Here is a 27,913-nt window from a genome sequence, read left to right as displayed (position 1 = left end):
TACACACCATATACAGAAAATAAAACACATAGCTGAACAGATTGATAAGAGTACTACCTATAAAATAAGGTACCATTATACTTCTATAATCCAAGAAAGCACAACAAAGGAGGCATATGTGAGTGGGATGTGAATACCAAATACCAACCATTAAATATTTTTAGGTATGTAAATGAAACAACAATATAATCTAAGTTTTTCTTTCTGTAAAACACAGTTGCTTGCTGTATACATTCATACTTGCATGTCTTTAGATATACTTCTGCATTCCAAAAAGCTTTTTCATAAAATCCCTAGGATGTAAAGTTAGTTTTCAGCTAAACTGTCAGAATACTGATATTTAAGCATGAATATAAACTCTCTCATATCTAACTGACTTTAAATGAAATTTTCTATAATTCAAGCTTTGAACAAATCAGATCTTTCAAAAATCCAGCAAACACTTTCTGGAGAACTAAGATCTTAAACATAATCTGAATAGTTGAAGTCATGAAACACTTAAAAATAAAAATTAACTTGTGGATTCATATGTGTAGAGGAGGGGAGAACAGCTCTGATCCAAAAATCAACAAACAAACAAAAACCACTCTGTTACTTCAGCATTTCAGGTTTTCATTTAACATCAGGGGTGGTGGTGAAGGTGTCCACTAAATGGATACAGCTGAACTCACCCAAATAGGGAAATATGCAATTATTTTCTACCTTTTAAGCATTGGCAGTTTCCAACTCCTTCTCCCCTAATAAGGTATACAGTCCTTTAGGCTGCAAATGACCTTGCCTGTCTAGGTTACAAGGCAAGTAGCACATTCAGGTTTCCTCTGCGAGAAATCTAACACCCTAATTTTTTCTTAGTACTTAACAAACTTTGTAAGGAGGTACACGGGCCGTAGAAAGGTAGTTACATAGAAATGAGATACAGAAGTCTGGCTGACATCTTTTTATTGCATCTGGCAAATCGCCTATTACATTGCAGATCTACAAAACTGCATTAGTGCTCAGAGTGGTGTTTATTCTTGGATTCAATTAATGTTCATTGGTTTGCCTGTTTCAAAGAATAACCTTGAATGTCTTCTTTTAAATAACTGACTTAGGTAGCTACTTTCTCTTCATATAACTTATTTAAAATGGCTCCTCTACATCCACTTAAAAATTATTTTAGCTGAGATATACCAAACAGGAACCATAAGCCTCTAAATAAAATTATTTAAAAGTTATTTTTAGTATCTATGGTTCACCAGAGAAATGCTGACACTATACATCTTTACAAGAAGAATTAAGAAACTGAAGCAGATTCCACACTATTATGACTGACTGCTCTGAATATTTAAGTTTATTAATTTTAACTGTAATATGTCTTCTGAAAAGACCAGACTCTGGTTCCCTACTTGCTTTCTCCATAGTAATCAAGATTTTGTAGACCTCTGTGTGTCACATGCCTGTCTCAGTTCTCTTTGACTGAAATCTTCACCTATTAGTCTTAGTTCTCAGAGTTGCCAGTTCCATATATTAGATCATCCATGTTTCTTTCCTCTTCAGGTTTTTCTGGTTTTATTATATCCTTCCTGACACTATGGAGCTAGAACTGCACAGCACATCCTTCATGTAGATCCACTGTTAAATACTGTTGAGCATGGAAATAGAATTCATAGAATTACCTGTGATAACTCCAAGATCCTGTTACTCAGTGGTATTAAGTCAACTGTATATGTGTATCCACACTGATGACTGCCTTCCCTCAGGTACATAACTCATAATTCAGTGCAGATGACTGTAATCTACAGTTTTCTTATCCAGTAAGAAATATCATGACTGGATTATTACCTAATAGCGCGAGATTCTTCTGCATCTGTTAGTCTCAAAGTGTTTAGAATGCTCATGGTATTAAAACCAGCCATCTTAAATCAATGACTTAAAATACAAGATCTTTTTCTCAATTTTCTAGCTGTAATTAAAACCAAAAAGAGAGAGGGAGAGAGAAAGACTGAAATCCTGGAAAGTAATAATGTAAACTGGTGTTGAAAAAAAAAAAAAAAAAAGAGAAAACATGGGAAATGTTTGGAGGGAGATTATACCTATAGTGGGAAATACTCACTACTGAGTGGGTATTTACTTTTCCCTTAAACAAATAGCAATATTTTATGTGGAACCACCAGCACGAATGATGAGAGCAGACCATATTTCTAGTCACATATATTCTAAATAAATCAAAAGACTAAATAGATCTAATGCACTCAAACAAATTATTCATGTCATGATTTCAATTATTGTTTCTTATTCCCAGGGAATGACTCTTGAATAAAATAAAGCCATGGTCCACTAAATTTGTAAACCACTCAAAGATGCTGAAACACAACAGTACTTTCTTCATGTAACATGTGGCTCCAAAACTAGATTTTCTGCTATTTTTCCATTCAGATTATTAGCATACAATAGTAGCAGCAAAAATCAAATTAAGTCAAACCTGTTAGAAACGTGATCATCTGAAACACATATAGGCTATACCTATACAGGGAAATCAAATGTGCTTGATACTTATTCTGGCTGGCATAGAATATACTGCACCCATGTTATTAAACTCTCTAAATCTCTTAGAAAAGGGTAGACACACACAGCAGATTTATAAAAAGTGTTGCATGCTAACTCTGAAGCACAGCAAAAAAAACTATTTGGGAGAAAACTACTTCATATGAGTCGAAAGCGTGCCAGGAGCTGTTCTAACTATTTAAGAATATAGAATATTATGTTCCAGTGTCTGGGAATGTTCCCTGTCATTGTTTGACTAGAGTAAAAATAGTCTTGGGACTATTTCCCATCTCCCACTTCTCTTGTTGCTCAAAGAGCCTCCTTCTCCAGGGGTCTTTTAATTAGCATATTCACAGAGCCATCAGGATCAGATGGGAAAGATGTCAGAAGTAATGCTTAAATGCCTCATAACCATCTACTGTTTTCAAGTGGGCAGTTAGCCACCAAAATACATGACAAACTAGCACAAGTAAACACTGCTATTTACCATACATTTTACTAAGAAAAAGGACTGTTTTGTTTGTAGATGTTAAGTGTTTAGAAAAATGCAATATCATCTAATGAATCAGGATAGTTAAGACTGGAGTGGGCGAGCAGTCTGCTACAAACCACAAGGTAACCTTATAAATACAATAATGTTAATTAAAAAAAGGTGTTGATTTTTATATTTTCAATAAATACTGTATTGCTTAATGCTACACAGTCTCATGGAGGAGACAGTCCCACACAGATTTTGTGGAAAATCCCAGTTTTTGAGAGAATGATGTCAAGGAAAGGTCTTCCTCATCCTAGTTACCACAAACGCAATTCACACAATCTTGTATTCCCCCTTCCTTATGACGGTACTTTCAATGTGTAATGGGTTCTTTTCATACTAGCTCCCCTTCAGTATTGGTGGGGAGTTTTCTTCCTTTGCTAATCAGAAACAGTATGAATTGGATTTTACATGTTATTACTACCATGTGTGCCGTAGGGAAAGAGAGTTAGCCTTATCTACCTCTAATGTTAATTCCTCTAGCTCACACCTATGCTCCTACAATAAACATGCTTCACAAGAAAAACATTGCAGCATGGAGGTGGGCTACACATGAAGCTCCTCAATGCACTATATACAAATTCTAGAATAAAACTTTGTGTAGGTATCAGCAGTGACTGCACTTTGTAAACAGGTTATTTCCCTAATACCATACTTACAGAAACTGAATTTACTAAAAAGTTAATGAAGATGACACAAGACATGTCTCAAGAAATACTCAAATCATTTTTACATTTTCTTTAAAGTACAGAAATGATAGAAAGAACTCAATTCCTTTTTATACCTTCACAAAAAAGTCAGAAAAATTGGCTTGCCATCTGCTTTTCCTCTTTAATTATTTTGTTTTATTTCTAAGTCTTTCTATTTTGCCCAGAAAGAATAACTTTTAAAATGATTGGATTCATTCATTTGCTTATGTTTTTTTTTTGTTTGTTTGTTTGTTTGTTTGTTTGTTTTCTAGTCTTTTAGGGAAGGAATCAAGTCCTCTCTTCCATTGCTGTGCAATTAATTCAATGATCTGACAAAGATGGGAGAAGAACTGAAAAAAACAAGATGAGCTTGCAATATCAAACTGTAAAGACTGTTCAATACACAATGAAACTGTTTACAAAAAAATTTAGTAAGTGCCAGAGATGTGCAATCAAAATAATCAAAATAACAGCTTTTATTAAAAACACCTATTATTAACTTTAATGGGGGGAGGGATGAGAAGAGAGAAAATTTAATACACTTTCTTAAGACAGAAAAAAAATAAGTTACAGATTAAATCAACAAAAACACTGGTAAATGCAGACACCTTTGAATGAAGTCTCTCTTATGTATACATACACCACCCCAACTAATTAGTATGACTATGGTGGACTATGCTGTTACGGACTACTTTAATAACATTTTTTTTTTTTTACCTAGCTAATATTTTTAACCTCAAAATTTGAACAAAATGTCAGATTTGCGTTTTTTATTTAATTGAAAGCAAAAAATATTCTGCTATTGGAAGATGGCACGGTGAATCATAAAATCCCTAAAATACATAAAACAAAAAAAGGAAAGAGCAGTAAAGCAAACTACCCCCTTTTTTTTTATCATTTTCTCACTCTATCCTACTTCTAGAATAGAGTACTATACTACACAGTACTATTGGAGCCCTTGTCTGACAATTTAAACATCAGACTTCTCTTCATACTCATCTCTGAATGTACAGTCTTTTGCTTAAACATAAGCTCCTAGCCTTTTAAGTGTTGCTCTAACTACAGGGAACAAGCTAAATGTAGCCTCATTAAATCAAATTTATGATAATACCATCCAAATGAAGTAGCAGTCATCACTATGCACAATCATTCAGCTGAATGATTTCCCAGGGAGACGTCCCAAAATAATGCAGCTATCATGGTTCAACATGTCCCAGCAAGAAACCATGCTGTACTATTATTCTTCACCCCCCCACACCCCAATATTACTTGGATGTTTCACATCAGAGTTTTTGGTATGGAGCTGGGAAGGTTGTTTTTTTGTTGATTTTTTTTGTACAAGGTTATTTTATGAATAGAGGTGCATATCTGTAGTTTCAGACCATGGACAGCTTTACATTGCTTACTCACAGTCAGCACTACACTCTTCAAATTGCTGAAATCCACAAATGTATTTTTAAACATAACTACTAGAAAACACATCAATTAGTCTTCAAAACATAGTCACAGGCACATTCCAGTTTTGGATCATCAATCAGTAAAGACAAGAGATATTTTAAGCTTTAGAAGAGCTCCAAAAGTTTATGTCCAGCTTGGTGTATAGGCATGTAGGCAAGAGTTTCCACCTTCTTTTTTTAATTTTTTTTCAGTCAGAGGAATAAAGATAAAAAGGCAAAGAGAGATGACAGTAATTATATATGAGAATGACAAAACAAACAAACAACAAAAACAACAACAGGGTATTAATACCTGTTCATAAAACATCCATTTAATTTATTTTAATGTGTTGCTGCTTATTTTTGAAGCACAAAAATAGTGATATTTTTAATGACCTTTTGATTTGCTAAAAATATCAACCTTTATCAAAGTTATAACTACAGTTTTTGGAAAACACGTACTACCATTTTCAATTTAAATCTCAAAGACAAGTATTAAGAAAACACATGCCCTTTCTAGATCCTTCCATGCAAGACGGCTGCATAAAATTTGGATCTGATGTACAGCTTCAATACAATGTTCTTAATCTCTATCATCTACCGGTCACGAGCTAATAAAAAACAAAAAAACAGCATAATTCCTTCTGTAATATAGAAGATGAAGAAAAAAAAAATGAGAGAAGAAGGAAAACACTTTATTATATGCTTCTCTGTGCTACAGGATGAACCTATAATGCTTAATTTTATATTTTAAATACATGAACAAATATGAAAAAATGTTCAGTTCTTCCCATGTGAGAAATATTAGGATTGATTCCTTTTTAACTTATTTGTAAAAGAAACAGAGAAATGAAAACAGCCTGCATGATGGAAATTGACCCAAGTATATTAGACCCAATTCAAATTCTGAACCTAATGCCACAACTTTCTATAAATCACCTAATCATTGTGATTATCAGGTTTTCCTCTCAATGTAATGAGATAAAAACACTTACCCTTCTCAGAAGTACTTGGTGACATAATATACTTTCTGAAAGTCTTTTACTAGTTTTGCTACAAATACAAAATATTATTTAGTATTCTGCATTTGTTGTGAATTGGCATTGGTTTCATTCTTAGTACTGTTTTTACTTTTTTATTAAACAAGTCACCTCTACATGGACGAAAGCCCTTTGTTATATCCTGTACATACCTAAAGAAATTTTAGGAAGATCTAATTGGGCTTTCAGCCGTTTGTAGGTAATTTTATTTCAATTTCACTAGAAAATAAGGTAAGTATTTAAGTTTTGTCTAAATCTTATAGACATACACAAGGCATATATATACATTAAAAAGGCTTTATGAGCTCAAATATTATGAGTACCTGTGAGTACACAATTTTTGAAACAGACTAGGACTGTACAGCATTCTATACAAGCACTTCAATTTTGTGTACTCATTCCTCAGAGCAGGCTGTTTGCTCAGAATTTGCATACGAAGACTTTCATGTTTTATTTTTAACACTACGAACATATATACATTCTTATACTCTAACAGATGTAGATACAAAGCAAAGATTTAACTTTTGTAATAAAATAAAGAATTCAAACAGAAAAGTACAACCAAGTGGAAACCATGGATACAGAAAAATGAAAAAAAAAAAAAAAAACACAGCACAGATATACTTCTGCCCAGTTACAAATAGAACTGTAAATAGCCGTTTCTCATTATCCTCTCTTGCCTGACATACTATTCCACATATGCATAAAATAATTCTCAAAACAAATGTTCTTATTTCTATTGTATTCAATTCATTTATATATAAATATTCACTTAAAATTATCGTGTAATTATTCTGTTAAAAAGATACAGCTAAGTGTTCTATCAAAAAAAAATATTTTTTTAAATTAATTTCCCTTGATTTAAAAGCTGTATTGTTCCTACCTGTAGGTAAGTTATTCTCCTCTGTACCAGATCTGTTAGATCTTTGGCCTCTTTTTCCCGCCAATCTCCTGCTCCATCTGTTTGACTGAGGTAGTACAAGTCCGTCATTATTGACCTATAAACAACAATGGGAAACAATCTTGAGAAAATAGGAAACAATCCTAACACTGAAGGATTACATGAAATCAAAGAAAAATGAAACAGTTATTCCAATGGCCTCAAAACCAGTTTCTTCATGTCACCTCCTACCCTACAATCCAAGCAGCAACCAAGAAAGACTGTGTCCTCCATTTAACATATGTTCCCTAACGATAAGTAATTATAGCACTAAACAGGTGATGGGCTAGAAAAAACATCCCAAATCATTCTTGTGGATACTAGAGAAGATGCTCTTTGAATGTAGTCACATTACTGTGATCAACAGGCAGTCAATACTGTCTTGAGACCATGAAACTTTATCTTATGAATTCATGCAAGAGGTTTCAGAAAGTACTCACAATCCTTTGTTAAAAAAATATTTACTCTGTAAATGTCTGAAGTAAACCAGGAACAAGAAATTCACATGTGTTACCACACAGACATGACGATAGGTTACTGCAGATTTAACATACAGTCATGGACACCTCCTTTCTTTGCTCTTGCTAGGAAATGTGCATTCTTTAGGTTTATTTCTGCTACATTCTTTTGCGTGCAGCAGACCACCACAATAGCTTAATAAGACAGATTTATAAAAGACATGGACAAATATCAAAGACCAGGGTTGGGCTCCATATAGAGAGACAAAGTAGGGGGACTGGTGATCACTTAGCCTGAGATAGCTAAGTGCAGACGAAAGATGAGCCTGAATAGGATTAATAGAGGATATTGCAGGTGGCAAAGTGGCAGAAAGAATTTCAGATATTGGACTCGTAGATCCTTATTAAGTCAAATGTAGTCTCTCATTGTGTTACTAACCAACAATATCAACTGGTTGTTGCTATTTTTGTTTCATATCATAAACTAAATCTTGGAGCTGCTCTGGAAGCATTTTGCTCCTAGAAAGCAGAGTGGAGTAAGGAATCTGGCTCTGTATTTCATCTGCATTTGATTGTCACACACACACAAAAAAAAAAGCGGGGGGGTGAGGGGTCATTTTTATCATGTTTTTAAAGTCTAGGCATTTATTCTAGCCGCATGGCAAAATCACGTATAAATATCCTAGACACTGCTGCACATCAATAAATAAAAACTCAGAGGAAAAAAGATGTTAGATGTTCCACCAAACTGAAATAATGTGAAAATATGCCCAACACTATGCATCAAACCTTGGCCAGCTACCACAAATACAATGATGACAACTGTTCAACAGGATGAGAAGGAATGAAACATGGTAACAGCCACTTGGCAAACAACAGAAAGCCAACATAGGATACAGTCATGGCAACTAGTAGATTAATCTTTTCTTTTTTGTTAACTCTATATCAGTCTTTCCACTGTTAAGATGAAGCTACTCTCAAAGACCCTCTTCCCTATGGCAACTACAATAATATAATTACATATACCAACACAGGAAACTCTGCACTGGACTATGTTGTTTTTGAAACAGACTAAGTAGTGAAATACTAGACTAAAACATCTATCAAGACTGGCACCCTTAGTGAGAAAATCTACACAACCCCTAGGGTAGAGCCAAGAAATAGCATTTAAGGTATCAGACAGTAGAAGTGCTATCATGTTAGCAACAGACCATTTGCACAACACCACTAAGGTTACCAAAGAACTCCAGTACTACATAGCTGGAGACACAGAAACCATCTTTAAGTCTATCATCTCTAAAAGCAAGCAAATTTTTAATATGACAAAAGTTTTCCTCACAAGCAACAAGAAAAATCAGCTGCTTTGCTTAGATAGCTATCTTGTCACTGCATGAATTTCTACCCCTGTATCCACTTTCCCACATAATGAAGACACTAGAAACTTCCCTAAGTACTTACACTTAACCCTAAGCTTTCTAACCCAAATATTATTATACGTAACAAAATATGTAAGTAAATTTATGTATATATATAAATGTAGCAATACCAGCTTAACGTACAGTATTTCATTTATCTCAGATATATAGGCAATATTTTCAATCAGCAATTACCAAAACAGCCAAATTCCAGTGAGTCTCAGAGTGAGTGACAGCATCTGACTTGCTCGTTGTAAATTTACGTTCCTTTTTAGGAAAAAGATCATATGGACCGTGTGTAGGGAAAAAGAGACTGGGTAGCTACAGTGCATCCTAAGGAAAAAGGACATCCCATAAACAGCATTGCTGCACAGGCTGAAAGATGTGCACACAAGGAGCCAGGAATCTTCCTGTAGCTTAGGAAAGACTGAGACTAAAATGAAAGGGGGAGACAGACTTCAAAGGTGAAAGAATGAACTTTCTAAGGAATAGATGCAACCAAGAGGTGCGTCCTGCAGCACAAGATCTTTTTTCTACCTGAAGCCAATGTTGCAAATACACCAAGTACACAGACTGAATACTGTAGGAACATTTTTGTATATTTTCTCTTACAGTTGTTTTGAATTTCCATATTTCAAAAAATTAGTCTACACTTTATTTATTTATCTTTGAAACAGTTTCTGGCTGTTTGGTTTTCACTTAAAAAACATCAGAATTCTTTGGGGACCTCACTACACAGGAAATTCTACACAGATCTGCTTCTAAGACTCAACAGACTCCATGACATTCTTCTTTTGATAAACACCATGTAAAGACTGATCTTATTCAACAAGAAAATTGTTTAAAAAAAACACAGCTGTTATTCACTGTACCATATATACAAACTTCTTCAAGTAACACAGACTTCTTTGGTGGGACTTAAAACTTTGAGAGGTCTACAATGTACAATTTTAATATGCAGTGTAAAGAAGTGTGTTTCTACCAGGAGTTTCATCTCATCCTTAAGTAAAGATGGATATGAAGATAAGGCTGTCAGACAGAAATAAAGATAACTTGAAAGTTGGTCTTAATGAATTAATAGTCATCGGTGCTGGAAGGAAAGGAGTAAGAGAAAGATTCATCCTGGGAGGTAGGGACATAAAAATATTCTGGCATCAAAACAATATTCAAGATTCCACTGTCACTACTGCCTGCTGCAATCTAGAGTATATAAACACATCAGTAATGTGTACAGCAGTGATTTGGTCCCCATGATGGATATCAGTAAGTTTGCCATAATACAACGTGCTCCAGTTTCAGCACACACAGTTTAAATGATATGTCAAAAATCAATGACCTGCAGCCCACGAACCTAAGAGAAAATAACTTCTCTGGAGGCAAGCAAACATTTCTGAGTAGAAATAACTATTGAAACCATAAGGATGTGGCAGCTTCTCTGTTGGTTGACTGTTCAATGGAAGATCTGAGGTTTTTCAGAAAATACTGGTTGGCCAAGCACTACTTCAGTCAAACATGCATTATTGCACTCAGCAGAGAAATAATTAAATGAAACATAATGGCCTATTTTATACAGATAATAACTCTAGATAATTGAATGGTCCCTTCTCACTTTAAACTCCATCAATCTGTGACATTCTGGGGTTTGAAAGATTAAATTACAAAATTAAATAGATTGAAGTCTTTGCCCACACCAATGATCAAACTCATATTTTTAAACTTATCTTTTTTTTTAATATTGTTTACATGACTTCCAAAAATTTCTTACCAGGTTTTCCTTTTACTACAGTAATATTTTCAGAGGCTCATGCTTTACTACCGATGTTCAAACATGCAGATCTCTCAGATTTTGGGGGAGAGATACTTGTTTAAGGTGGTATATTTAGTTAACTCCAAAATTTTCTTTTGACTATTTACTAACAAGACAGAAATTGCCACTGAAATCCTGTTGGGAACATAACATTTTAAATGTAATTGGCTTACAGAGATCTTACTTAATTTTTGACACTTCTTGAAATAATTTTGTTGAGCATGAACAAGACTTACACCGAATGTTTTAGGTATTTCAACAATGATATTTCAACAAAAGGTATATCAACAATGTGGAGGCCAAAGATCAACAACTGAAAATACAATTCCAACATAATAATGAAAACTTAAGCAAAGGTAATTTCTATTTGATATATTCTCTGTTAAGTTTTAATTAAGGGGAAAAGTGACTTTTCAGAATGACAATTAGTCCTGAAATTAAGATCTTACCCAATTTTAAAGTAATTATAATTATATAATATCCCCACAATCAATGGAACTTATATTCTAGTATTTATGATCAGATACTATATGATGTGATTTTTATAATATCAAAAAGAAATATTTTGAATGTTTTCTCATGGTTTTGCTGTATGTTCAAATACACGTACATGTATACATACAGATAGATGCAATTGAAAAGCTTCAACTGGCATTCTGAGACACAAGTCTTCCAATTAAAAACCAAATATCAAGTTAAAGGGTCATACTCTAAGCTACAGTGACATAAGCTGAATATATAATTTATATCCCATTAAACAAAGTTATAATTTTATTTTCATGCTTCAGACATGCTATTTTAGCCAGTAATATCACACCAGTAATTTATCCTATGAAATTTTTAAAGCAGTACATCAGTATTTTACTTAAGTCAATCCACAGTCCTTCCAATATAAATGCAGAAGCAACTAATACAAATACCTTTCCTGATGACCCAGATCAGACAGAAATTCATCAATGCGTCTTTGCAGCTCACTTCCTTCTAGTTTTTTTAACTTCTTTAATTCACTCTGGAGGAAAAACCAAAGTTCTTTAGCCCCATTTTCAATCCTTCTCCTCAGTATTTCATGGTCTTTTCCAAGGCCTCCTGTTAAAATTAAAATTAAAAAAAGGAAGAAACATAAAAGGATCAGTATTTGTAGTGCTTTTTTTTTTTTTTTTTTTTTTAATGAATACATTAGTAATTAGTACTAATACATTAGATATGCAATGGCAAAACTAATTTGAGAAGTAAAAGAAAATGTATCTACCAACCATCTCCTGGCCGCTTCTTATAGTTTTCTATCTGTTCTTTGGCCTTTAAAAGTTGCTCCTCTAAAGCATGTACCTTTCCTGCAGCTGGTCCCTGATCAATGGGACCATCTGGTATCCTAGGATACAGAAAATAAAGAAATTATGATTTATAAATGTAAGTGATATTTGCTAAATTATCTGTGTGAACAATTCAGCTCTCCTCCCATTTTGTTCCATGCTGTTTTGCTGATAAAATTCTTGGCATTTTTTTAAACCAGAAGAAATTAAATATATTAACATAAAATAAGATTTTAAAACCTTAGGTTCATGGGAAAAAGTATATAACATAGTGCATAGATTCAGCCTAGTGTTACGCTGTTTACAAGGCTTCCCCTTACTGAGGATAACAATCCTAGGCCCTACATATGAAAGCAGTATTTGCAGCAGCTCAACTTTTCTCCTGTAAGAAACAGGATAAACATGACCATTTGCTAGACTGACTGGCACACAAGCAAAGCTAATTGAGGGGTGTTCCTTTACAAGGTCCAAGTTCTGGGTACTTATTATTTTCACACAGGAAGATCATTCTAGTCTGGAATGCTGGCTATGTATTGCTAGAGAACCAGGGTTCCAACACTGCAACTCTGCCTTTTAAGTTAGTCTTCCCACATATAATCACAAGATGATTTCAATGTATTTTTTTTGGACTGAGTGCAAGATCCTAGCTTCTCAAATGCATCATCGTGATAATTTTTCTTGACAATTCTAGTTATCTCAAATGCTGGTGACCTGAAACAATACTAAAAAATGTGACAGCCATTTGTGAAAATTCTGGTATATGAGCACAGGAGAAGCATGGAAATGCTTATCCTAAAACCTGTAAGCCACCAATCAGCCCTGAGGGTATTACAGAGATTTGCTTATCATCTCAAATTGAATCCACAAATTAATAAACTGAAACTGTTGAGGAATAAAAATTAGATACCACCTTCTATTTACCTCGTGAATTAAAAATGAATGGAGGGAAAAACATAAACCCTTTCGTCTATGCAAAAATGAAACTTCTGGTGGACCTGAGGGATATAAATTATTCCAGCTTTTTGTAAGATTTTTTAAAGAGCTGATCTTGCATAGAAAAAGAGGAAGCAGATATGTAATGAAAAGTTCCTAGAACTATGAGGAATACAGAATTCTTAGAGAACATGAAAATAGTTCTTCATTCATCACAAACACAATAGTATCATAAAGATCATAAAGAGAGATTCTCTCCACACACATATACTCAGAATTTCAAGATGCAAAAAGGGGAGATCCTTTGCCAGATCAAAGATGCCTCTAGCATAGAGAAAATAAGTGCCAGAGGGAGTATCTTCACCCTAAAACCGAAATTGCATTTCAGTAGGATCTTTAGGAGGTTGTCATTAACTTTAATGTCTGTCAGATCTGGATGGTTAAATATCAACATAAATTTTGGTGCTGATGAAAAATCCATTATCACTTAAACATTTGAAAGGGATAAATATCTAACATGAGCATCAGAAGGGTATATAAAATGAAGCATAGCATTAATGCCCTTTTTTCAGAGTAGGGAGGGAAAGGTAAAAAAGAAGGTTATGCAATCTGACAAATTTATTTTAAAAAATCTACAATCAAAACTCCATATTAGAAGCAAATTAAATGAGTGCAAGATATTTGTTTGGGTTTTAAAGCTCTCACCGTTCATTCTACCATGGTAAATAAAAAGGAGTGATCAGTAACTGGTCATATATCTGTATTTTTATGCACTGAGGAAGCAAGCATGACAAAACTAGAGAAAATATTCTAAGCTGAAATATGTGTACTCCCAAAATATACTCCTCCTGAATGAACAGGCAAAAACCACATATTCGTAAATTTGATTCTAAAGCAAATACATAGTAAGATGCTATACCAAGTTATGATATTGTATTGCCATGCACAAAACAATACAAATCAACCCTTAAATACATACTGAAACTTATTTAAGTTCTTTCAGTAGTTTAAAACTACAAAGTTGGAATCTATTTGTGATCCACCAACTTGGTATCACACTTTGGATTGTGATAGGACACCTAACCACAAAATTACTGCAAAGTTTCAAGGAAAAAAGGAATGGCTTATCTTGTATAATTTCAGTTCCCTAAATGTAGAATTTGTGAAGAATGTTAAGGTAAATGATACAAAATTGTTACCACAGGAAATCCTCAGACAGCCTATAAATCGTCTGAACATAAAGTCAGTCTGCTAAAGTAGCAATTAGATCCTACAGATGGATGGATAATATGAAAGAAGCACAGTAACTGTGGTCATCTGATATAATTCAAATTTTAAAGAAGAAAATTACATGCCATTTAAATTTTAACTTGCTTTGGCATACTGCAATAAAAATGTTTACAATACTTATGTTGTCAGATAAAAAGAGCTAAGATGGCAGCAGGGAGGGATTCTCCTAAGCTAGTTGTTTGGATTTTTTTTTTAATTACATCATTTTGGGATAAAACTAAAATAACTTTTTTTTTTTTTGAAGTTTCATCTCTTAATCTGTTACCTCATCAGACTTGGAATTGCTGTCTTCCTCACTTTCATCCAGTCTCAAAATTAAGGAAAAGGTTCTTCTCTGCAACGAGTTCAGCTTTCTTGTTACTGCCCTCTACAAGTACATCTACTGAGTTGGAGATAAGGCAACATTTGAGGGAAAAGTGTTTGAATTGCAATCCTTATCTATACTCATGGCATCTATGCAGATAACTTCCAGTGCAGACAGTCCTATGAATAACACACACTTATTCATAAGAACTCCTGTTGAAAAACATATGCATAAGTTTTCATACCAAAATCCACCCTGACAACTGACTTTCTCCTTAACTTTTGAGATTTGAGTTTAAAGTGAGTTAATCTAAATTATGACTGTTCTTAACAACAATAAAAGAATATGTCAGAAAGCTTCTAGCACATACCCTTCATTTATTGCTATAATAACATTGTAAATTAAGTTATAAATACAAAATAAACAGATTTATAATCCACTCACATGGGCAGCCATGATAGTACATGAAATAGCAGTTCTGTTTTAATTATTTTTCTCAGTACTTACAAGTTGTGATTTTTGCATACCGCTTCCCACCATTTTGAAGTAAATACAAATGATCTTTTCCATAATAAACTCATAGAAAATAAAAATATTGCTGTATAGCTTTCAATATCAGAGGAATTGTTACAAAGGTAAACAGTTTCTGCTTTGCCCTTGTTTACTAACCCAGCTGCACTCCAAGACAGAAAAAAGAAATCTGTGTACACTAGCCATATCACTGAGGCCATTTTCTCATCACCTTATGTAACAGTGGGACAATGGTAAAGTAGCATCTCTAACCTGAGTCTCTGAAAGCAAAAAGAAGCACTCAGCAATGTAATGTAGTGACTTCCAATTTAACTGCCATATTTTCTAAAATGCTTGTAAATAAATTTGATCCAAAAATTACAAAAATATGTTAATCTTTTTCTATTTCTTATGTATTTAAAAGTTAACATTAATTTACCAGCAAAAGGAAAAATTTAAGATTTCAAAAGCTCACACATTTTCTCATTCTTTTATTTATATCTTTCTGAGTTCTTTGTGTGGCACTGGAAGGCCTATAAATAACTAAATCCACATTGTGTTTGGCATTTCTTCTTTCTACAAGAAGGAAATTATGTTTGATTATTAATGACTACTAACACACACAAACAAACAAAGGGAATTTCAGCTGTCACTTCACCCTTCTAAGATAAAAACATCCTCAGTAAATAAAACTGAAAGAAAATATTCAAGGTTACCTGCAAATAAAGAGTGAGCAGGCTCCCTAGTCAATTTAAATCAGCATGGCCCTGATCAGTGCTGATTTATATCCCCTGAAGATGTGTCCCTTCCCTTAGTTCAGAATTGCACCAAAAATAAATATAAAATAAAATAAAATAGAAAGACCAGAGATGCATACCACATAAGACAATTATTTTCTCCTTCACTCCTTGGCCCTGTGAGATGACCTCAGCTTTGAACATGAGACACTTAAATAGAGCTAATAGAAAATATTTTAAAATAATATTTTAAATTTTGTCAACCTAAACATATTCTTGTATCCAAGTACCTTTCAATGCTTACCAGGTTCTACAGGCTTATTGGGCCCAAAACTGCTCAGAGTAATTGACAGAAGTGCTTTAATAGATTTGCATGTGATTAATTGATCCTGAGGTTGGATTCTGTCCCAACCTCAGCTCCAACAACGTTAAAGCAGTCATACTGCTCTTTCAAAATCAATATATTGTAATTCTTTGCTCTGAAGCTACACTCTAAAATATGAAAATAGTGTCTAGAAATACCAGTACTTCTTGTTTTTTGTTGTGTTTTTTTTTTTTTTTTTTTTTAACTACATTTTGCCCTTTTTCACTCCCATTCCACTTTGTAACACTTTCTCCTATTCAGATAAGAAATAGGTTATTGTACTTATTAAAACAATTGCATTTTCCACAAAATTTAATAGTTAACAGACTCAAGGGAGTAAACATATATCCTTAAATATAAATGGAATGTGACATATTAGTAATATGAACACAGTATGAATACATTTAACAAGATTCTCTGTTTCCCTGAAGAGAACTCTGAAATTGCTGGTTCCTACACTGCCAGGCATATCTGCCAGGAGAGGGTACGACTAACAAACAACGTAAGATAAAAATGTGAATGTCTTCCAGCAACATACAAAGGAGTATGTGAATATTATGAACCATTAATCTATTGTAAAAAGGAAGTCTAGGGGATAGATGAAAGCATACACACAACTTTTCCAGCTTCCATTTAAGAATATCAGAAATCACAAAAGTAATCTTTTTAAGTTCTCCTTGTAAAAGCCTTGTATCACCTAGACACAACAGCAACAGTCTTCAGCAGTCTTATCATAATCCTACTCGTAAATTTGAACTTCAGGTAAAACTACAGTGCAGGATGATAATGAAACAACATTATGCAATACTTTGCTTGGATTATTACTCCTTAGCAAGTCTCTTTTAAGTAAAAACAAAATTTGTAGTAAAGGTTTCCCTTTTTGCTGCAAGTCCTATGACATCTATAGTAAGTGGTCTTGAAGGGCTCTTTCAATTCTACTAGAAACAGAATAGTAAAATTTAGAAAAGAACTCCATGTGATTACTATTTTGCACTAATGAGATGTAGGCTACTTCTAAAATTAACCCGGATTTGCTCACGCCAATATTGTTTATACACATGTTAGGATTATGGTAATTCTCTAAATCTCATTATGCCGCAAAAATCATGCACATAACTTCTAAAATCCAGGCAATACAAAACATCTTTAATTTCATGTATCTTCTGCATCACTGGTATATTTCTGTGATCACAAGTAAAATTTTTAAAGAGCAGCATATTAACAAAAGAAAAAATGACATTAACTTCTCACCTAAGGCTTTCCAAATGTACTATAAAAAGGAGGTGAAGCCACAAGTCCTCAGAGGTGCAATACAAAAGAGCACTTAATTAATAAAGGAATATCTTAAATCCAAGCAATTTTCAAAGATAGGACTGCTCCAACTTGCACTATTGCAAGGCACCATGAAATCAAACATACAAATGTTAACAAAACAAAACAAAACAAAACAAAACAGACTTCTCACTGACCTAGACCCTAATTCTACACCCTATACATCCCACATAGGAGAAAAGCAAACAGGGAAAAATTACAAGATCTAATGCATTTTTAAGAGTTATAAAACAAAAGAGAGCAAAGCAAGGTTTTGTAAAGTTTTGTCATGGATACAGCACGTCTCAGCTTTTAAATGGTTGATTTTGCATGCATGTAGGTGGAAAGATCATTTCTTGTTGCCATGTGCTAGCCTGCATAGATGACCAGATGTCATCCATGCACAGCCCAGCTCTTAACTTTCTATCGTCTCAGGGGACTGTGCTCTTTTATTATGTAAGTATGGAGTCAGAGAAGTCACAGGAATCAATGATAATGGGAAATGATGGGCAAATGAAATGTGCTATATTGAAATGTATCTTACCATATAACTAAGGTCTCCATGTAATTAAAGATCAAATACCATTTTTTTCTAACTTCCAAATGGAAATTGTTTCAATGACTTCTAATTTTATTAAACTATACAGTTTTTGTATTCGTATTTGCTTTCTGTCCATTGCCCCCTAGGTATCTATTATTAATGGCACAGCTAGATATGATGGTAGTTTTCTGCCATTCACAGAGCTTCCATCCACTGAAATAAGTTTACTTGGGGCTTCTTTTCCACGCATAAGTTTTAACTAATTATGTGAAAATATGTTTACTAATAAAGTTAGTCAGATTCCTGTGTATTGCTCCAGCAATAAAAGAGTGCTCCAGCTAGGTACGCTTGTGTTTAAATTCCTAGTGACTTTAACCTAGAATTACTGTTCAAATATGTTGAAATTCATGAGCTAGCTTAACTCTGTCGTATGTTATATTCTATATCTAGAGTAATAGTTGTCTTCTCTAATTCTAATTTTATTTATTTATTTATTTTTAATATATATTCACAGCAGCAGTAATCTCTTACAGAACACATACTGAAACCACAGTCTGTTGGCTACTGCCACATTGTAAATAGCCATATTTAAAACTATAAATGGGCTATTTTAAATCCAATAGCAATTTTTAACACTGCTTGTTCTATTTGGCAAACATAGAAAGAAGAAACGGAAATCCTTTATCACTTTTATGATTTAATAATATGGAAGGATGACCAAGAAACATATCTCAACCCAATTTGTGAAGATTCTACAAAAACAACATTGTGGATGTTGCACAACAGAAATAATTAAAAGGCTTTACGTTGTGATATATTATTCCCTTCAGAGTCTAGTACATCGCCAGTCTCAGATCACCTCCTTTAAAAAACTATGCCTTCCAGTCCCAGGATGGCTCATTTCTAGCCAGCACTGACTAGTGAACGTGTAGGCGTACTGCTATTCAAATAGGTCTTGAAAGTCATTGCGGGTTTTCTTGTGCAAGAGTTTCAAATTTTCCTGTGGTTACATTGAGCCACTAGGAAGAAAGGTTTCAGAAATGTCTTTCAGCAGCATATTCACACAGAAGCTGTACTGAGTCCAGTTAAGACAGTTTTGGATCACTACTTTAATTCTAGAAAATTGCAGTAATTATCTGAAGTATAGAGAAGGAATGTTCTGTTCTAACATGCTTAGATTAGAAATAAACTAATGGTTTTATTTATATAAATCATGGCAAATTATCTACGGTATAAACTACTATTTATAAATTGGCACTGAAAATACAGTATTTTTCTGAATGTACAAAAATCAAGGAAAAAAAGAAAGGTGTTTAAGAAAATCGTCACTGCCTAAAATATACTTTATTTTATGTCTGCATCACAGAATCAACTGCCTCCTCCTTAAAAGGAAAAGAGTACCCTGCCATCTGTAAAATCAAGAGCACTTACTCTTTTCTAGCCACTGTGTAATTTGAAATGGTCATATTTCAATGACTGTGCAATACCACTCATTCAAGTCAGCCAAAGGTGGGAAGCTGAAAGCATGAGAGTGGTAATCTTACATTCAGGGCCAAATATTTCCCCTCTTAGACAAGAAACCCTAAGGTGGCCTAATACTCTCTAATATTGAATGAATTTAAGGCTGTTGTTATGCATTCAAATACAAGACCTTTCTTATGTTTCTTTACAGCAACATACTCTATATTACACCATTTCATCAATAAAAGTATTTAACTTTTGGCCACTGTAGTTGTTACCATCTATTAAATTAACTGAATTTAGTCAACTACAGCCCACTCAAGTATTCACAGCCATATTACTCTAGGTAAAAATCACCTTTGCTTAGGTCAGCAGCATTAGTGCACCTCTGTGCTGCACTGCATGAATGCTGAGGTATGTCTTCAGGGCTAACAGATCCAAAACATTTTTCAAAACACAGAGCCTAAGGTAAGAAGTCTTGTCAGCATGCAGCACATTTCAGAATCCAGGAACACAGTGCAATTATAAGATAATTCAGTAAGATGCGGAAGTCACTTCACGGCCTAGCTGATCAAATAGCCCTGGATATACATGAAAGAGAGAACGCACAAGAAGAAATATCAGAACAGAGTTAAAAGGAACGGGGTTAAAAGAAAGGTATTCGTTGAGCTGCTAGAGAATTAATGTGTGATTTCATTCAAATGAAGAGCAGAAGTAAACTGATCTGAAGATAAAATATCGAGACGAAGAACAGGACTAGAACTGTAGAACAAGTAAAGAAGAAAAATGAAGAAATGTGTACAATTCAGATTTTTCCAGTGATTTATAAAAGGCAAAGCCAAATACTGAGGTAGAAGCCCCAAAATGGTATCTGCCTCTGAAAAGTATTAAAAGGCAAGTCCAAAATGAGTTTCCCAATGCCAACCAAGAAGAACCCAGGAGACACGATGAGGATTGAATAGCCAATGCCCTGTGTCTACCTTGTCTGCCCAGGTTATTCTGGTCAGACCACTTCGACACATGTATTTATTAATCGCCTGTATGTGATTGTGGTAGAGAAAGTAAATGAATTCAGCTCGCTTAGAGATTAATAAATAAATAAATAAATAAATAACACCGTTCAATTCCCTACGTTATTGTATTGAGTTTTGCTCCTCTGGTTTCCTACTATAGCATATGAAGCCTCTGCGCTTGTCCCCCTTGAACAAGTTTCACATATATCTTCAACAAACTATACAAATTCTCACCGCTTTGAAAATGAATGCTTCCAGTTACTGCGTGTAGAAACAGAAAAGTTGCTAGCTGTTCTAATTGGTTTAAATATCATACCAATTGCACTTGTTGACAGTGAGAAGTCAGTCACCTACAGAAGACTGGTATTGTGGCAACAGCACTTGGACACCATTAATTAATGACTCTATGTTAGAGCAAAATTAAATGTAAAACATTATTTAATTTCTTTAAAGATTTTGGAACATACTTCCATTTATAACGCTGACTGAAACACTGCCTTATACTTTAAAATATACTAAATGTGAAGTTAAAAAAAAAAAAACTTTAAGTTTTGATATTTCATACAACCATATTCTGAACAGTTTTAATTATTTTCAGATCCTACCTGAGAGATTCTGCCATCCTCCTTAAGTCTTCATTTTGCTGCTTTAAACGTTCAAGTTTAGCAAGTATCTTGGATAATTCACGACTAGAATGATCTGGGTGCTCACTGTCTCGTACCAGGTGTCCACCAATATAAAAAAGTAAAGTTCCCCAAGCAAAGAGGATGAGCATAATCCAACGCCAGGAACCAGTCCATGGCCGCATTTTCAGATGTTCAATTCACTCCAGGACTGCTTCTGCTCACGAAATAACAAACATTTTAAGTCCTTAGCCTGTACAAAAAAGTGCACAAATTTCAGTTCCTCTCCTTCACCACATTGTACCGGAGAAAAATTATTCTCAGTGTTTGTCTTATTGCAACTCCTTAGAGAAGATCCTTACAGAGCTGTACATAGAAAGCATTAACATTGTATCATTCTTGAAGTATACTCTGTGAAAAGAAAAAAAAAAAAAAAGAAATTATAATTCTCGTATATAAAAATACACTTGATTGCAATTAAGCTAAGTGTATTGTCATTAACATTCAGGAATAATGACTGAAAATGTTGCTACATTCTGTCAAACAGAAAAAGAAAACATTTTTAACTTTGCACACTAAATACACGGAGCTCAGGCACAACTACAAAAAGAATATTCCATGAATTCTGGCTTTGAAATGGTCAGAATAAACATGACTTTCTGTAAGAGAAATATTTACCAGTTAAAGTGTCGTTTCACACTTTAAAATACATCAAACATCATTCCGTGGTAAACTTCATATTCTTCTTTATCAACAACAGAGAGTTTTATTCAACTAACTATAAATTAATTTTCTTTTTCTTTTTCCACTTTTATGAACTCTCTTCTCCACTGTCTTATAACATGACTAATACCCTGTAACAAAACTGTTATTGCCATTTCTAACAATATATTGGCATGTAGACTGGCCCAGAAACAGTTGTAACACCAATTAAGCAACTGCAAGCACTGAGAAGACTGTAAGCAATAGTTTCTACACAAACAACCCATTATATATCTTTCTTTAAAATTTCTAGTGACCACTGGAATGCTCATCTAAAAGTAAAGCCAAAATTTTATTTCTTGCTTAAAATTGTAAGACAACACAACTTGTCTCTTTACCCTTCCACCACACTTGCTGAAACAGATACATAGAAACACTGAAAATTTAAAAAGTAAAAAAGAGGGGGGATTTCAAGTAAAGTCTATGCGGCATTGTTATGCTCACAGATCTGAAAATCAGGCTGGAGCTCAGAAATCTAATTTTTAGAAATGGGTTTCTTCTGCATTAAAACTACCAAACCCAGTTTGACAAGCATTATTATTAAAAGTACAAAAATGCTTAAAAAGTAATACCCTCTTGCATCGACAAGCACTGCATTCATTTAAAAAAAAAAAAAAAAAAAAGCAAAATCACCTCTTCATTTTCTACTTAGTGAACATCACTTAATGACTGCAAGAATTTCCTCATTTTATCCAGAACAAACTTTAAGCTCTAACAGATAAACGTTCAAAATCTTCAAAAGTGCTTCTCACTCCTCTTCACCCTTACGCCTTTTTTAATCAATTTCCAAAATAACCTCTATTTCCAATACTCAAAGCTGGAAATCTACCCAATTTCTTCTGAGATGTTATCCACACCCACATTCTCCCAAATTATTATTCTGCTTAATCCTTCCTTCGCCTTAATTTCTTTTTCCTTTCACTTAGATTTTTCTTTTGTTTCAACTCCATTTCAAGTTTAGAGAAAAGACTCCCCATTAACTTTCAAACTCACCTATGCACAGAGCACTTACTTCCAGATAGAAATATTCAAAGGTTAAAAATATTTTAAAATGCAGAAAAAATCATAGTTATTTTGCTGGAAGATTTTTGTTTGTATAATTTTGAAAGAGGCATAAAAATTTCCACTTAAGACTAGTAAGATGGCACACGAGATAAACCATTTAAAAACTGAATGCTACTAATGAGATGGAAAACTTTTGTACTACCTCTCTCAGGCCCTTCCATTTAATGCATCTATGACAAGATGAGTTATGAACAGATTTTTTTTTGTTTGAAAGCAAGGTCAGATTCCCACGCTAGGAGCATATCATCTTCTAGAGATCTCTAAGAAAGCTTAATACATATTTTGCTTTAACGTGGTAAAAGTGTGGGACTGCCTCTAGGAATAGTGGCTTCTTCTATAATCTTTTAGATCACAGCACAAATAAAAAGTGTATATATAGAGTATAGGCCATACCCAGACCACAGAGGATTGCTGCTGTAAGCAAAGCAAGCCTGGAGTTAAATCAGTTACCTGCAGGTGCAATTAATATAAAACCCCTATGGACTGAAGTTCAAGTTCTAAGTGGAAAAGTGTATGCTTACATCTATACTTCCAATCACCCAGAAAATGGATGACAAAAGTTAAAGTTAAATTGAAAGTAAAGTATCACCTATCTGATTTAACCCTGTAGCTTTATTATAAAAACTCAATATAAAATGCATTATTTAATGAAGTAAAAAAGTTTTGATAAGTACTTGCTATTATAAATCATTAGGAATACACAATCTTTAATGCATCAGTTGAACGGAAACTAATATTGTGAGAAAGGAAGTCAAATTAAATTGTATTTACTGGCAAATGCACAGCACATAAAAAGTGGTTAGTGTCACAAATTTATTTAGATTCCATTAAAAATCAGACAGAATATTTACATAAAAGTAAATGTCTGCTTCAATGACTTAAAAATCAAATTGTTCACACTACACTTGTAAGCCACATTTCATTATAAGCGTACAAAACATTCTGTAGTCAAATTAGCATGAAAGGTTTGATTAAAAACCACTATTTCAAATGAAAGAATGCAGTGTTTACAAAATTACTAAAGGAAACGGTAAAAGAACACTAACCTAATTAAAATGGTTTAAAAAAGAAGATTGAGGTGTAGCTCTGCCATCAGAAGAAATAATATGCACGCATATCAAAGTTCTTTTGCTACAGCAAAACAATTAATGAATGAAAAAACTATATACTAGCTTTCCTCACCTTGCCCGCCATAATGTCTTCCTGTAGAAGATACTTACAAATCAGAAACTTGACTAACTCAATACCAGCATTTTAAATGAAAGAATGTCAATGATTTAAATAAGGTCCTTGTTAACTTACTGTTCCCAACATGATTTCAATAACAAATCCAGTGATAGAGTGGAGACTTCCTGCTTGCTTGTTTTTGGTTGCCAGTCAGAATTATGGCCCTAGAATAGCATTATAACCTTTTCCTTGGCAACGTGCAGTTTCAAATTATTTTAGACTCAGTTCAAAGCAAGCTAAGCAAGTGTACTTTTGGCTCAACTGCTTATTGACCTGGTTTCAAGGGTACGTTACATAAGCTGAAAAGAAAAAAACTACTCATGAAGTAAAACTCATGCATCATTAGAGCTAATACATACACCATTATATTTAATGACATGTAAATTATCTAAAATTCTTTTTCAGAGCATGAAATACGAAATTCACTCCACTGTTAAGGACTAGCACAATGACTTTTTGATCACTAAATGTGGAACATTCAAAAAGTAAGTTTTCCCGTTCATGTAACTTAGACTGGACGCTCTTATCGTTGTTAGTTTTTCTCAATAAGACTTATTTAAGTTGATATTTTTAAGATTTCACCTGAGAAAGCACGCTGGTCTAAGCATATTAACCTGTTCTGCTCTTAGGAGAAAGAAGAAAGCAAACACAAAATTGCCAGTTCCAGTTCCTATGTAACAATGATGTGACAGCAGTGCTTCTGACAAAGGACTGGAGACTAAAGAAATAATTCTTTTAGAATTAAAATGACCAGGTAGTGTTTGATACAAATAAGCAAACAGATTGCAAATATTATTCACAATGTGTACAATGTATTCTTAATGAAGGGTTAAATACCATTTGTTTAATGAAAACATCAGGTTCATAATCTCAGCTAGGTAGTAAATAGTTTAGAAAAGATTTTTTCAGTCACAGTCTACACCCTGGCATTTCAGGTAACCTGTCACAGAAACTTGTTTATAAACCAATTAAGTTCCACTTAAAAAAAAAAACAACAATGTTTTGCTTTAACACGTTATTGGAAGGCTGTGCCAAAACTCATTCTTCTAATGCTTAAAGGCTGTCTTTAATTTCCAAACTAAATCCATACTTAGCATATCTATACTAGAGCTCTCTTGTGCTAGTATGAACTGGGTTTACAGAGTGCAATTCCTATCTTATTCTGTACCCAGAACATGTCTACAGAAAGCGGCCATATCCTTGCTCAGACTTAAATGCTAGTCTAAATAGAACAGGCACTTCACTATGAGAGACTTGCAAATTCTCTGCATCCTGGACAAGCTCCCTTTCAGATTAAATCTTTTCAGAACATCAGGAATCACAATTGTATACATAACATGCAAGGTGTTATCAATACGTTCTATGAAGCAAGTACTTCCTTTTCTCTTAGACCTGCTTTCTCTCATGCACCCTAGGACTGAATTTGTCTTTTTCATGGTTCCATTACTTTTAGCAGTCCTCAACCATTTTCTGAGGACATAATAGCTCCAAATCGTTTTGCACATATATCTCTTCAAATTGATGAGTTCCTGTTCTATGAACACAAATTTATTTTTAATCCTTACACTTGGTGTTATCATACTTTAGCCTATTCTAACAGTCCAGTATCCAAATTAAAACAATTCCTCTTGCACATTATTCTGACTCTCATCACAACCCCTCTCTACTTTATCACTTAATTTTCATTAGAATCTGTTTTTGGGACAGTCACACTATTTGGATATCATGAAAAGGTTCTTCACCAAGAGGGTGGTTGCACACTGAAACAGGCTCCCCAGGGATGTAGTCACAGCACCAAGCCTGTCAGAGTTTAAGAAGTGTTTGGACTGTGCACTTAGTTATACGGTCTGAATTTTTTGGTAGACCTACGTGGTGCGAGTAGTTGGACTCGATGATCCTCGTGGGTCCCTTCCAACTGGGGATATTCTATAAATCTGTGATATCATCATGAACCTGAGAAGGGTAACAGATGCAATTCACAAGGAACTGCACTAATATTGCCTCTCCTCCAGTCTAAGACTCTTCCTTGCAGGAGAAGTCACTGTCAATTCGTGCCTTCAGCCACTTCCTTTTCTAATACCTTTTCTGGAACAAGGACATAAATTTTATATTATTCCATACGTACATTTAATTATTGTATAAAGTTGCATCTTTTTTTTTCTTCTCAACTTCTATCTACATGTATCACAGGACATAAGTAAACATAATCATGAGGTTTATTTACTATTTACTTCTACATCCACACCTTCATCTTTACTACTGTTTTTGTAAAAGCCTAACATTATATCTCTGTGGATTTCTCTGAGAAATCTATGTAATTTTCTCTTGGTATACTCCTCTATGATTTTGTGTGAGATGAGTGGATTATTTACACAATCAACAGATTATTCTCTAATTAAACATTTTCTTAATGGAATTCACCATCCTTTTGAATTCCATTGCAAGTGTAGATTTATTCAATAATGAAGCTTTCAGATACTATAATTTCTGATCTTCACCACAACAAACTCCCTGGCAGAAAGATATACCCACAGCACTTGGGATTTTTAAGATGAAAGTGTATATAGGACTGCATTTGAAATAGTTTAACAAGAGTTCAGAATTAACCAAAGTAATAACTTTTTAGAACTAGGGATGTCATCAACCATCTAAACAGATACTGTTTGATAATATCGAGCAATCCTCTGTTTTAGATAAGGTAATAAAAACAAGTGATTAAAGATTTTATAACATACTACATTTGAAAGCTTGAAAAAAGATGCAGTAATTTCTAAGCATTTTATCCATGCAGACAGCTGTTGAAGTTTCAGTAGATGACTGATGCAATGTTAAACAAAAGAGGGGACTGTACCTTAAAAGGATAAGAGAAATACAGCTTGCTTTTCAAACACTTTTAAGGTTCTCTGCAAACACTTAGACAAAAAGCAACTGGAGATTTTTCTTTTAGGAAGAGAGGAGAGTAATCTGCAGGAACAATGTGCTTCTCCATGGAAATTACATATATAGACTCATTTCAATAAGCAAGGGATAAAACAGTCTTTTGTTTTACAATTCTTTTTAACTATTAAAATAACACATTAACCAGAAACACAACAAGGTTAAAAATTGTCTTATGTGAACTAACCAAATGTCTTTGTAAGATATAGTCATCTTAGTAAACGAACAGGACAATTATGTAAGAGAGGAGGTTTATTTATTCCTGTTTGCTTACTGAATTAACACTATACAGCCCTAACATAGCACAGTTACAGCCAAGAATGAATTATAAAAATTTGAAACACCAAGCATGATCTTCTTCCACAGTAATAATCTACTGATAGCCCTTGAAAAAAACTCATTCCAAAAGAGAATAGGAAGAATGAGTGTTAAGTCTGAGGAAACAATACAGTAAAAGAAATGAAAGTTAGCAGGACACTGTAACTTACGTTAAAAATGAAACGACTTCTGATGATGAATTTCTTCTTGCATTTGCAAACAAAGGTATAACAAAATCCAAGGTCTAGGAGTTTAACCTAGATAAATTAAGTTTATGAGAAAGGGGAAAGGACGGTCTACATCTGTAAATGTATAACAGCTAAAGGAATTAACTATTGAAACAGTTAATGTAATGAGATAATGG

The 27,913-nt window shown here is 33.8% G+C and overlaps 1 protein-coding gene across 7 annotated transcripts in view; it reads right to left on the bottom strand.

The window, feature by feature from the left end:
- The window catches only part of FUT8 (fucosyltransferase 8), a 101,226-nt gene that overhangs the window by 31,651 nt on the left and 41,662 nt on the right, over window positions 1-27,913 (bottom strand). For 6 of the 7 annotated variants that reach the window (XM_084522119.1, XM_084522122.1, XM_084522121.1 and 3 more), the window contains 4 exons: window positions 21,223-21,651; window positions 12,097-12,212; window positions 11,764-11,929; window positions 7,107-7,221 (listed from right to left, as the gene is read on the bottom strand). In XM_084522119.1, coding sequence (XP_084378245.1) covers window positions 7,107-7,221; window positions 11,764-11,929; window positions 12,097-12,212; window positions 21,223-21,425 — 600 coding nt within the window. In that variant the 5' untranslated portion in view covers window positions 21,426-21,651. Of the gene's footprint in view, window positions 1-7,106; window positions 7,222-11,763; window positions 11,930-12,096; window positions 12,213-21,222; window positions 21,652-27,719; window positions 27,807-27,913 lie in introns of those variants that run through there. The other variant, XM_084522124.1, reaches the window with a different exon arrangement.

The sequence above is a fragment of the Aythya ferina genome (assembly GCF_964211825.1).
Source record: "Aythya ferina genome assembly, chromosome: 5".
Classification (NCBI taxonomy): Eukaryota; Metazoa; Chordata; class Aves; order Anseriformes; family Anatidae; genus Aythya; species Aythya ferina.
Note: the sequence above shows the minus strand (reverse complement) of the source record. Positions and strands in the feature narration are given on the sequence as shown.